Source organism: Oncorhynchus masou, chromosome 10, assembly GCF_036934945.1.
Source record: "Oncorhynchus masou masou isolate Uvic2021 chromosome 10, UVic_Omas_1.1, whole genome shotgun sequence".
Taxonomy (NCBI): Eukaryota; Metazoa; Chordata; class Actinopteri; order Salmoniformes; family Salmonidae; genus Oncorhynchus; species Oncorhynchus masou.
The window spans coordinates 19,045,021-19,057,651 of NC_088221.1; the positions used below are offsets into that span (position 1 = coordinate 19,045,021).

A 12,631-nucleotide genomic window follows, 5' to 3' on the forward strand; every position below is an offset into this window, starting at 1 on the left:
CTCTTCAAAACCAACCTTTCTGAGTATCTATCCATGGCACTGCCTGCCAGTTTGAGTTTGCTGTTTGCATTTGTTGCTTCCTGTTTATGCCCTTTCTGTCTGTTTCTACCTTACTCTCTTTCTTTCTCATTATCTATCTCATTTTTTCCATCTTTCCCTTACTCTCTTTTCCTCACTCCCTCCCTATGGTTGTCTCTCTCGCTATGTCACAGAACAAACAGTGTCCTCTAATGTCCAGTTTTTCCAATACACCATCCTTCATCTGTGATTGATGGAGAGGACAGTTTGATATTTATTTCTTAAGGTTAAGGAATCGACCCAACCCAAAAATTGCATTTGGGTTAATGTTTAAGTTTTACAAGAACGAGATGAGGAAGCACAAAGATGGCTCTGTGCGGACTCGCAGCGGAGTGTATGTCACAAGATATTGTTTGCCAAAGCCAGGGAACAATACCCAAGGCCAGGAGACACTGGCCTCTTTCAAGGCTGCTCTTTTCCCCTTTCTGTTTTTAACATTATCATCACAGACAAAGGGCACTAAATCTAGGGGGAAGATTGCCTTTTTGAAATATTCTGAAGGCCTTATCTGTCCGTTGGGAGAGATAGACAAGGACGCAGACTGTATTGTTCTGTCAGGGGCCTGGAATGATATCCAGACTGCAGTACTGCACTGTACTCCCAAAAGCCAGAGTAGTCCTTGAAGTCCAAGGACTGTAATGAATGACCACAATGACATCCATTCTATTAACATGGCTTCACTTCCAACAACTCAGGCCTTGGAGCAAAGATGGAGCATGACTAGACCGGACATTCCCGGTGTGGACCGTTTAGAATGGGGTCAGACCTGGTCTACTGGAAGAGAAAAAAACACTCTATTTGGATATTTATATACATACGTAGATCTGTTTCCAATATATTCAGTACATTTCTTTGAAGGGAATTCCGATGAATTTCACCCCAGATAACCCTTCCGCACCATAAAATAGTCCCTCACTGGTGCGATGGATGGAGATGAAGAGAGCGATAGCCCCTTCCTTATAAAATGTCCTATAGTATGTAAAAAAAATATATATATTTGTGTTTACATGCTTGAAAAACGAGGGGGGGAAACAAAACAATTCCCCAGATATGTCAGTCCAGGGAATCTCTGCTGTAACAGCTGGAAGCTATTAGCCATCTCCAGGGCAACGATACAGTGTTTGACAGGCTCCGCTGTAGAGCAGTGCATCCTGGGTCCATCTGTTTTGCTGTATCCCAGGCCCATTGCCATTCACGTGCCAGCGCTTAGGATTTATCCAACAATGCCCCTCTTCGATCCACAAATCAAAATAGAGCCCAGCCTAAACACGTGACATGACTGAAGCAGCTCCATTGGAGGCAAATCAAGAACGTAAAAAGATGGGCATATGAATGGCATGTGTGCAGGTTTGGCGTTTTAGGCCTATACTTGGATCTTGTCATGATACTGTTTTGTTATGCTGTAAATTGGGATCCAACGAAGCACACTTAGTGACACTAGATTTCTGTTGATATACCGTATATACACTGTTGTGCACTAGACAGACAGGAAGTTAGTTAATAACCTCTTAGAAGACTGCTCTCTTTTAATACCACTTTTCCCCTCCAAAATCTCTCTGTAGTTTTTACGTTCAGTTTAACGGTTGTGGAATGTGGATATGCTTCATCACAGTCATGGATATTATTTGGAGTAAACACATAAGGCATGTCTGACTCTCGTGTGACCAAAGAGGCCATCTCTATTCTGACAGTAACTATTAGCCTCTTAGCATTAGCATGCAGCTTCGGGAAACTCTCTCTAACTCCCCCCCCAGGTTTATCCTGCCAAAAGAGGCTGAGCTTGGGCTCGTAACTCTCGAACTAGGGTGTGTTTGCATGCTTTTCCATCTTTGGGAGGGTATGTCAGAACTTCAGGCCTGGAGAATCCATGAATCAGATGAATAGTTTGTTTTTGCAGACAGTCAGTGCTGGCTACAGAGTACATTGCATAAAACCTGCATGAAAAACAATATGTGTTTATGCACAATTTTCAATGACCCTCCAAGAGAATAATCTTTACCTTAAAATTGAAGAACCTAGGGTAAAAGTTAAACATATTTTTAAGAAAGGCTGGCTACGATACAAAACCAATGTGCAGTTTGCTTACATTAACCCAAAGTCTCTGACTACAAATGAACAAAAACAATGCAGTAACTAACACATTAAGATAAGATCTTACGCAAATCCATTTTGTCTTACACTGGCAGTGGCAGCTTCCTCTCTTTCCCTCTAAACCAACTCATTGTAATGAGTTTACTGAGGTTCATCCAAAACATTAGCTACCACCACAGAGTATTACCCAGATAACAATAATTACAAATTCAGACTGTTTCACTGATGTACCTGCGAGTTCCTGATTATCAGGTGCCATTCAACAAGAACATTGATCCCTACTGTTCCCCTCCAAACAATCCAGAGTGCCTGATTTTAATGAGAAAAGTTCTGGTAAGAGTGTTCAACATCAAGTAGCATGTTGAAAGTTCAGCTTTGCCATTTCTTAATGTTCACTTTTGAACACTTTGTGACTGTTTCCTTATTCTGATGTTTCTGTGGGTTTAAAGGCTGTGCAAGACATTGCTGGTTTGAAGTGAAAAAATGTGTTTCAAAGAGCATGATACTGATACATGATACAGCATGATATTTTTTCTCTCTTTTTTTTTTACAAAATACTGTTCTGACAAAATGTGACCCTTGTATGATCTGGACAGGTGTCCAGTCCCATGGGATGTCATTGGACGAGACATTGGCCCTGCCCCGTCACCGCACCACCAGCGAAGGACAATGCCACAATGGCCACGACGAAAACTTCTCTTACGAACCCCCAGTCCGCTCCCCCATTCGCTGTGTCTCGCCGGAGTTCGTCAACACCTTAAATCTGAATCCTGGGGGGCGGCCCAAAGAGGTAGAATGCTCTGCCCACAGCCTCAACCTTCTCTAGTGTGTCTCACATAGGATGATATACGATTAGGATGACCATAATGAATACTAATATATTGGGTGCGTATGCGTGTGCTTGAATGTGTGTATTTCCTTGTCTTCTCTTCCATCAGAGACACATGCACAGCTACAGAGAGGCCTTTGAGGAGTTGGAAGGTGGCTCTGTCAGCCCCACGCCCACTGTTGGTGGTGAGGTGTTCCCCCAAACCCCTGCCTTCCCCATCTCGCCGCAAACCCCTTACTTCAACCTGTGTAAGTCTCCCCTCTGGCTGGCTGTAGGCGCTGTGGAACTCAGGGGAATATAGGCTTTTACCATAGAACATATTTAAATACATTTATCCAAGAAGGGAGTAGGATGTTATTTATAGGAATAATTAACCAGTTAACATTACCATGTGACTTGATCGGGAAAACCTCAAAAGTTTAACTCTCTAGGATATTATAGGACATGAGAATACCATGTTTTATTCAGGCATGTACAGGTTCAGAGTGTAGAAACTATACAACTGATATTATGGTCAATAACGTCATGGTGGCATTAGTCTAGCGCTGTCTGGTTGGTTTTAATTCTTGGACCATAACATTTTTCTTCTTCTTCTTCTTCTCAAAAAAAATAATAGACTACATCTCCTAATCCCGAGTATTCTACCCCATTTAGATATAGGGCAATAAACTATATTTCCCACATGACAAAATCCATTTCAAAGCCATTCCGACAGATTTGTAGGAAGTGCAGGATAGATCCTAATAACTGCAGAGGCCACACTGTCTGAGAGGCCACACTGTTTGCAATTGTGTCGGCTCATAGAAAAATCTGAGTCATCCTATCAGACAAGAATCGCACTTCTCTCCTGCCTTCCAGGCAGTAATTCAGTGGGTTTAGAGAATGTGCTGCCATCTACAGATCAACATATCCTGGGATCCCACCAGTCTTCTGATACATTTAGTAGGCACGTATTTCATATGAAAGATGGGCACTGTTTAATTTTTAGATTTTATTCCACGCCTATCTTCCACATTCATTTGGGTTAAGGCATTGAGCTGGATCTACACACAGAAACAATAGCGTGAGTTGTGGTTTCAAGCGCATGACAAATTATGGAGTGAACTATCCCTTCAAATACCATGTCAGTTGCCAGCTCTACGAGTTACCTCATCTCCCCCTGGGCAAAGCCCTAAAAACACCCCATAAAAGGCCCATAGCATTTTTACCGCCCTCAAAGGTGTTATACCCCCCCCCCCCCAAAAGAAAATACTCCATGCAAAGCGGGAATGCAGTGAGTACTTATTCTTCCTGGCTAAACCATGACGATTTATGATATCTCTGTCCATGTAAGAAGATTCTAGTCAAGTATGCATCCACTTACATGCATCTACCAGCATTTAGGGATCTACTAGTAGTATGCTACTACTCAAGTATGCATCCCACTTTCAATATGCTTCAACTTCATTTTACACTTGATGTCTTGAATAGAAACTGAAACAGATACTTAGACAGACTGGTGGAGCCCTGGGTATGTCTGTCCCTGTCTATCTCTGCCGTTCTAGCCCCTAACCCTAAACATTACTGCGAGACAGGAGGCTGTGTTGGTTTTCTCTCTATGGAGCTAGTGGTGTCGTTGACTGTTGCCCTGCAAGCCTGGCCTTGTATCAGTTTGGAATCATCACTCCCATTGGTAATGTTACATTTCGGGGTATGGAAAGCTGATGGACCAGCGCTTAGGGTTACCCAGATCCCTATCACCGGCACATCCACAGACCCCTCTCAGCTCCAGACCTTTAGAGTGTCCTCCCATGAAACGCATTTGCCCAACACGATCCACCACATTGTAAGGCATTTAGGTTGCCACACAGAACAAAAAATTGATTGGGATTCTTTGGTAAGTGGAGGATGATGCACGTCCCTAGTCCCACTGTTGACCACATTGGCCATCTTGGCCCAGGCTCAGCGACCCTGAAGTTACCTCCAGCTCTCCCCTTCTGCCTATCGTAGCCCCCCCCCCCGCACGGCTTTACCCAGCATGCCTCTGGAGAGCAGTACCTCTTAAGACACAAGAGCCCCTTCTAGACTTGAGATCCACACTAAATTACTCATATAAAGGAAACACACGTATTCACCCACGCTAATTCTCACACACACACACACACACCCACACACACACACACACACACACACACACGCGCGCGCACACACAAACACACATGCGCATATACAAATATTTCAAAATAACTAAGCCTCACTCTCCTAAGGTACTGCTCTCCATGTGACTGTTGTCATGTGTGTATTCCTTTTAACATCACTTTGTTGTTTTGCTACGCACCGACTTCTCCCAAGCATCTTCATTTGTTAAGCCACATAAGGCTTGTCTTTTATATGTCAGTGAGTTACTGTTGTCATTTACATTTGTGTGCATGGCGCACCTTTGCTTACATCCTGCCATGTTTGTTGTGACCGTGTCGCTCAGAGGCTGGTCACAGTGTGATACGTCACCTGCATGGTCCTCGCACAGAGCACGAGGCATGGACACACCCCTCCCACATCTAGCTGTGTCCGTCATGATATCACCCATGTTGTCGTGTGTCACTGTGTCACATTCTGTTGTTATGATGTCTTGACAGCACAGCATCTGTATGTACCATATGTATACACACACATTTGGTTTCCGGACCCAGATTAAAGCCTAGTTCTGGACAAAAAATAACCTTCAAACAATATTCTCTGTTGAGCATGTTTTTTCTTCTTGGACTAGTGTTATTCTAGGTCCCGGAAAACATTCCTTAATGTTTCCATGCTACACATGTCAGTCAGTCCTATTTATGAGGCATAGAACATGTGCAGCAATGAACAACCTGTCTTGGAATTCAGGAATAAAAAAATTGCCCTATCAATTGAATACATGTAACGGTGACTAACACACTTTAGAACATTGCGCTATTCCGTACAATTTACCTTATTTTACCGCCCAGAAAACGTAATACTTCCAGGTCAACTGTGACATGAATACCATCATAAAGCACAATTTCTCCCCTTTCTAGCAAAATCAATGACGAGACCTCCATGCTGCCCGTCTCTGCATGATTGAAGAACGCAATGCGTTCCGTCTGGTCTTTTTAAAAATGGCGGGTGGGGAAGCGAAACCTACTGCATGATAATGAAAGGGGGGAGATATGTTGTGTGGGGAAACTGCTTTTGTCACCTGATTTATCCAACTGATCACCTCTAAAATGTAAATGAAACAATATAGCTAGAGAAGGGCTACACCTGGTGGAAAGAGGCTGTAGGACACCGAATGAGTGCCGTATGTTACGTAGTGACACGTACCGCGTCAGAGGGATCAGTTTTTTGTTAGTCTTTTCTCGAATACTATTAGTCCATTCCCATGAAAATCAATGCTGAATCAAAACTTAGTTCACACCCCAGATTTTGATGCCAATACATTTGCTACAGTCCCATTAGTTTTCATTGCAGCCTCGTTTGAATGCTGCGGTGGCACAAATTTGTACAGAATGGGGTTAGTCACCGTTACATACCTTACATAGACCCAAACCAGCTAACACACACACACACACACACACACACACACACACACACACACACACACACACACACACACACACACACACACACACACACACACACACACACACACACACACACACATACACAGTTACAACATGAACAGCACAGGTGTTTGCTGCTAAGACTGTTGTAGTGAAGCATGCTAAATGCTAAGTCATGTTGTGCTCTTTTCCTGCTAGGCCAAGCTCGTTCCCCTCCAGGCCTGATGAAGACCCCTCTCTCTGCCCTGGGCCTCAAACCCCACAACCCAGCTGAGATCCACCTCAACCAGAGTGGCTCAGGTGAGCAAGCACTACTTAGCCTGTTAGCCATTGTGCTTCACTCATGGGCTTGAAGAGCCTGTAAGCATAGCATAATGTAGCATAATCTTACAGTGCTATGTTCACTTCATCTAGTTAGTATATTGTATGTAAACTTTGTGTAAATTTGTCTGTCTGTAGTCTGTCTCAATATGTTGTTTTTTGCTAGCAGCACCATATCACCAAGTAAAATTCTGGGTATGTGTAAATGTACTTAAATATACAAATATACAAATTGTAAAAAGATATATAAATGCAACATGTAAAGTGTTGAAATAAATATCCCCAAAATGTTCCATACGCACAAAAAGCTTATTTCTCTTGAATGTTGTTGTCACGCCCTGGCCATAGAGAGGCTTTTCATTCTCTATTTTGGTTAGACCAGGGTGTGACTAGGGTGGGCATTCTATGTCCTTTTTTCTATGTTTTGTATTTCTATGTCTTGGCCTGGTATGGTTCTCAATCAGGGACAGCTGTCTATTGTTGTCTCTGATTGAGAACCATACTTAGATACCCTTTTCCCCCGCCTGTTTTGTGGGAAGTTAACTTTGTATTTGTTCAGGGCACATAGCCCAAAGCTTCACGGTTGGTTTTTTCTTCTTCGTTTTGTCGGCGTCATTTTTAAATAACGTAAAAATGTACGCTTACCATGCTGCACCTTGGTCCAGTCCTTCAGCCAGCCGTGACAGTGCTGCACAAATGTGTTTACGTCCCTATTAGCGAGCATTTATTTTTGCCAAGATAATCCATCCACCTGACAGGTGTAGCATAGTAAAAAGATGATTAAACTGCATGATCATTACACAGTGCTGGGGACATAAAAGTCTACTCTAAAATGTGAAGTTTTGTCACACAACACAATGCCACAGATGTATCATATTTTGAGGGAGCATGCAATTGGCATGCTGATTGCTGGAATGTCCACCAGAGCTGTTGCCAAAGAATTTCATGTTAATTTCTCTACCATAAGCCGCCTCCAACAAATTTCTGCACAAACTGACAGAAACCATTTCAGGAAAGCTAATCTGTGTGCTCGTCGTCCTCACCAAGGTCATGACATGACTGAAGTTTGGCGTCATAACCAACTTCAGTGGGCAAATACTGACCTTCGACGGCCACTGGCACACTGGAGAAGTGTGCTCTTCACGGATTAATCCCGGTTTCAACTGTACATGGCAGACAGCTTGTGGGTGAGCGGTTTGCTGATGTCAGCGTTGTGAACAAAGTGCCCCCATGGTGGGGTGGGGATATGGTATGGGCAGGCATAAGCTACGGCAGCGAACGGGATTGCATATTATCGATGACAATTTCAATGCACAGAGATACCGTGACGAGATCCTGAGGCACATTGTCGTACCATTCATCCACCGCCATCACCTCATGTTTCAGCATGATAATGCAAGGATCTGTACACAACTCCTGGAAGCTGAAAATGTCCCAGTTCTTCCATGGCTTGCATACTCACTAAACATGTCATCCATTGAGCATTTTTGGGATGCTCTGGATCTATGCGTACGCCAGCGTGTTCCAGTTCCACAGGCCACAATCAACAGCCTGATCAACAGCCTTTTTTAAAGGTATCTGTGACCAACAGATGCATATTTCCAGTCATTAGGGCCCAGTGAATTTACTGATTTCCGTGTATGAACTCGTAAAATCTTTGAAATCGTTTTGTTTATATATTTTTTCAGTGTATACTAATAATATATATGCCATTTAGCAGACGCTTTATCCAATGCATGTATAAGAATAATGTTTTTTTTTCGGATAATATTGTGCTACATACATATGCTACATGACCAAAAGTATGTGGACACTGCTTCGTCAAACATCTCATTCCAAAATCATGGGCATTAATATGTAATTGGTCCCCCCTTTGCTGCTATAACAGCTACCTGTCTTCTGGGAAGGCTTTCCCCTAAATGTTGGTACATTGCTGCGGGTGATTTGCTTACATTCAGCCACAAACATTATTGAGGTCGAGCACTGATGTTGGGGTGGCAGGTAGCCTAGTGGTTAGAGTGTTGAGCCAGTAACCGAAAGATTGCTGGATCGAGTCCCTGAGTTGACAAGGTAAAAAAAAATCTGTCGTTCTGCCCCTGAACAAGGCAGTTAACCCACTGTTCCCCGGTAGGCAGTCATTGTAAATAAGAATTTGTTCTTAACTGACTTGCATAGTTAAATCAAGTTCAACAAAAAAATGCCTCACAGTTGGCATTTCAATTCATCCAAAAGGTGTTTGATGGGGTTGAGGTCAGGGTTCTGTGCAGGCCAGTCAAGTTAGTCCAGTGCTTTGTGCAGGGGGGCATTGTCATGCTGAAACAGGAAAGGGATTTCCCCAAACTGTTGCCACAGAGTTGGAAGCACAGAATCATCTAGCCTGAACCACTGAATTCTAAACTGCCTCTGGAAGCAACGTCAGCACAATAACTCTTCGTCGAGAGCTTCATGAAATGGGTTTCCATGGCCGAGCCGCCACACACAAGCCTAAGATCGCCAAGTGTCGGCTGGAGTGGTGTAAACCTTGCCGCCATTAGACTCTGGAGTATTGGTAATGGGTTCTCTAGAGTGATGAATCACGCTTCACTATCTGGCAGTCCAACGGAGAAATCTGTGTTTGGGGGATGCTTTGCTTTGGGGCAGGTAGCGTTCTCCTGGCATCCTCTCTTGCTTCCAGAGGCAGTTTGGATCTCAGTAGGTAGTGTTGCAACCGAGGACAAATTATTTTTATGCGCTACGCACTTCAGCGGTCCCATCCTCTGAGCTTGTGTGGTCTACCACTTCGCGACGGAGACGTTGTTGCTCCTAGACGTTTCCACTTCACAATAACAGCACTTACATTTGATCGGGGCAGCTCTAGCAGGGCAGAAATGTTATGAACTGACTTGTTGGAAAGGTGGCATCCTATGTCGGTGCCATGTTGAAAGCCACTGAGCTCTTCAGTAAGGCCCTTCTACTGCCAATGTTTGTCTATGGAGATTGCATGTGTGGCTGAAATAGCTGAATACAATAAGTGGCTGAAATAGCTGAATACATTAATTTGAAGAGGTGTCCACATACATTTGTATATATAGTGCTAAAATGTAAACATAGCATCTACTAGCATAGTGCTACTCCCTTGAGGCCTCAACGGTTGTTAGCATAGGGCTAAATCTAGAGAGTGTGGCTAGCTAGCACCATTCCATTGAGGGCTAGAAAGGCTAGCATAGCAACCTAGCTTTAGCTTGAGATACATTTTCTGTGAAACAGTTCACCTGTGAGATCACCAGTGCTTGTAATTTGAGCAGTGTTTTTGTATCATATGTGGTTATATTGGGGTTGATTTTAGTGACCTAGGAATGTGAATGAAAGCTTGATTTATGGCTCACCTTCATAGGGTTGCATGTTAATCCAGTCTTCAAAGCGACGAGTCCCATATTTACACAGCCGACAGGCTAAATGTGAGAGAGCCCCCAGAAATATAATTTCAACAAATGACTCCTTTGAACATGCGCTCTTTTTTATTGTCTCCTCTAAGCCTTTATGGAGTGTTTGGTTCTAGCGGAGGCAGGAGCAATAATATCTCATTACTGGATGAGGTGCTTGGGCTCTCGGAGGGATGTTTGACTTGGCTCACGAAATGTGGACCCCACTGCTCAGTAGTTCCTTCTGCGCTGACTATTCCAGCTCTGATACACACACACACACACACACACACACACACACACACACACACACACACACACACACACACACACACACACACACACACACACACACACACACACACACACACACACACACACACACACACACACGCACACACACACACTTGTAGTTAAACTACAGATGCTTGAATATAACTTTGACAAATTGTCTTCCCTCTCTACACCATCTATCACATCATCATACTTTGTCTTCTTTCTTTCTCCCATGAACCTCTTTTCCTCCCCTCCCTTCTCTGGCTACTGTACACTACTTATCATCCTCTTCCTCCCTTCTCATTCCTTTCTTCCCTCCCTTTATCTCTCTCTTCCTGTTCTTGACTCCTTGTTTCACTTTTTTTCATTGAATTCCGTCCGTCACGGCGCCTCAGACGCTGACAATAGTGAGGGCGAGGAAGGTAAGAACATTGCTCAATCATCAAGCATTTTTTTTTAAACTTCCCCAGAGAACCCTTGTCATAGACAACCGCAGAGCCTCACTCTTTTTTTCCCTCTTCTCCCATCCAACTGTCCTCCACCCATTTCAGGTGTTACTTTGCAATTGAGACTTTACAATTCCTTACAACGATGCACTTTTTCTCCATTTCTTTGGTCCGTATTGTGTTTGCTCATTGCTGTTATGGTCACCATCCCTCTTGCTCCATTCAGTCACTGTATGTGCCATGGAGTCATTATTGTGGGCAATACTGTTCCCTCCAGAAGATTCTTGTCTAGCTTGGGTTTCAGATCTAGCAGACTGTGCTATTGATAGGCTCTTGTGGACATCATTGGAATGTCGAGGAGGCAATAGAACATGTCTCTGAGTACATAAAAGCAGGTCTGTTTGACGAACACACTGTTGACAAGCTCCTGATGGGGAAACGGTGAAGATGCTGCAGTTTGGTTGATGGGCTGCAGCTGATGACTTGAATATGATCATTTCAATGAAGGAGGAATAATTTAACGACAGCCTAAAGCCTATTGTTGCTTCGTAGGTTCACGGGACTGCTTAACTCTGAACTCTATAGTCCCATTTGTAGGAGTTTAAATATTATATTAAAGATATAATATGTCAGTAATAATATGTCAATAATATTTCAGTGTATACCCAAAGTACAGTACATCTTGATACCCAAACAACTCACTACTCCTGAATTCAGTGAAGAAAACACATTTGATAGATAATGGCATGTTCACAAGAACAGAATTGTCACTGTTTAGGGGGAAAGTGCAGCCATCCTGTGAAGACAACTTTACCTTCACGACAGTACACACTGAAATTAAATCACACTTAATGGCCAACTCTGTATCTCTTCAGAGCCGCGGAGCTACGTGGAGTCGGTGGCCAGATCAGCGGTGGCCGGTGGGGGACCACCAGGGTCTCCTGTGACCCTCACCCCTCCAAGAGAGATCTTGGCCAGACAGACGACCACTGACCCTGCCCCGACCTTCAACCCCCCACTGTCTAGCAGCAGCCCAATCCACAGCTCAGAGGGGTGAGTACGAAGCAAACAACATTAATACATACACTCAATTGCCAATTTATTAGGTACGCTCGTTCACGAAAATGGTTCGCTCCTACAGACAGTGAGTCACGTGACACTGGCTTGCTATATAACGCAGGCAGACCGGCAACGAGGCATTCCGTTACTGTTCGATTGAATGTTAAAATGGGCAAAACGTGTGACTTAAGCGACTTTGAGCGTGGTATGATCGTTGGTGCCAGGTGCACCGGTTCCATTATCTCAGAAACGGCCGGCCTCCTGGGCTTTCCACTCACGGCAGTGTCTAGGGTTTACCGAGAATGGTGCGACAAACAAAAAACATCCAGTCGGCAGCAGTCCTGTGGGCAAAAACCCGCAGTTCCACTCCTTTCAGCTAAAAACAAGAAGAATTGGCTCAAGTGGGCTCGCAATCAACAAAACTGGACTATTAAGGGGTGGAAAATCATTGCCTGGTCTGACAAATCCCGGTTCCTGTTGCATCATGCTGATGGGAGAATCAGGATTTGGCGTAAGCAGAATGAGGCCATGGTCATATCATGCCTGGTGTCAATGCGACAGGCTGGTGGCGGT

General features: G+C 43.9%; 1 protein-coding gene across 9 annotated transcripts in view; it reads left to right on the forward strand.

Moving 5' to 3' along the window:
• The window catches only part of LOC135547286 (tensin-1-like), a 293,490-nt gene that overhangs the window by 260,660 nt on the left and 20,199 nt on the right, over window positions 1-12,631 (forward strand). For 8 of the 9 annotated variants that reach the window (XM_064976121.1, XM_064976124.1, XM_064976125.1 and 5 more), the window contains 4 exons: window positions 2,766-2,959; window positions 3,108-3,246; window positions 6,754-6,855; window positions 11,875-12,052. In XM_064976121.1, the coding sequence (XP_064832193.1) occupies window positions 2,766-2,959; window positions 3,108-3,246; window positions 6,754-6,855; window positions 11,875-12,052 (613 nt within the window). The remainder of the gene's footprint in view (window positions 1-2,765; window positions 2,960-3,107; window positions 3,247-6,753; window positions 6,856-11,874; window positions 12,053-12,631) is intronic. The other variant, XM_064976126.1, reaches the window with a different exon arrangement.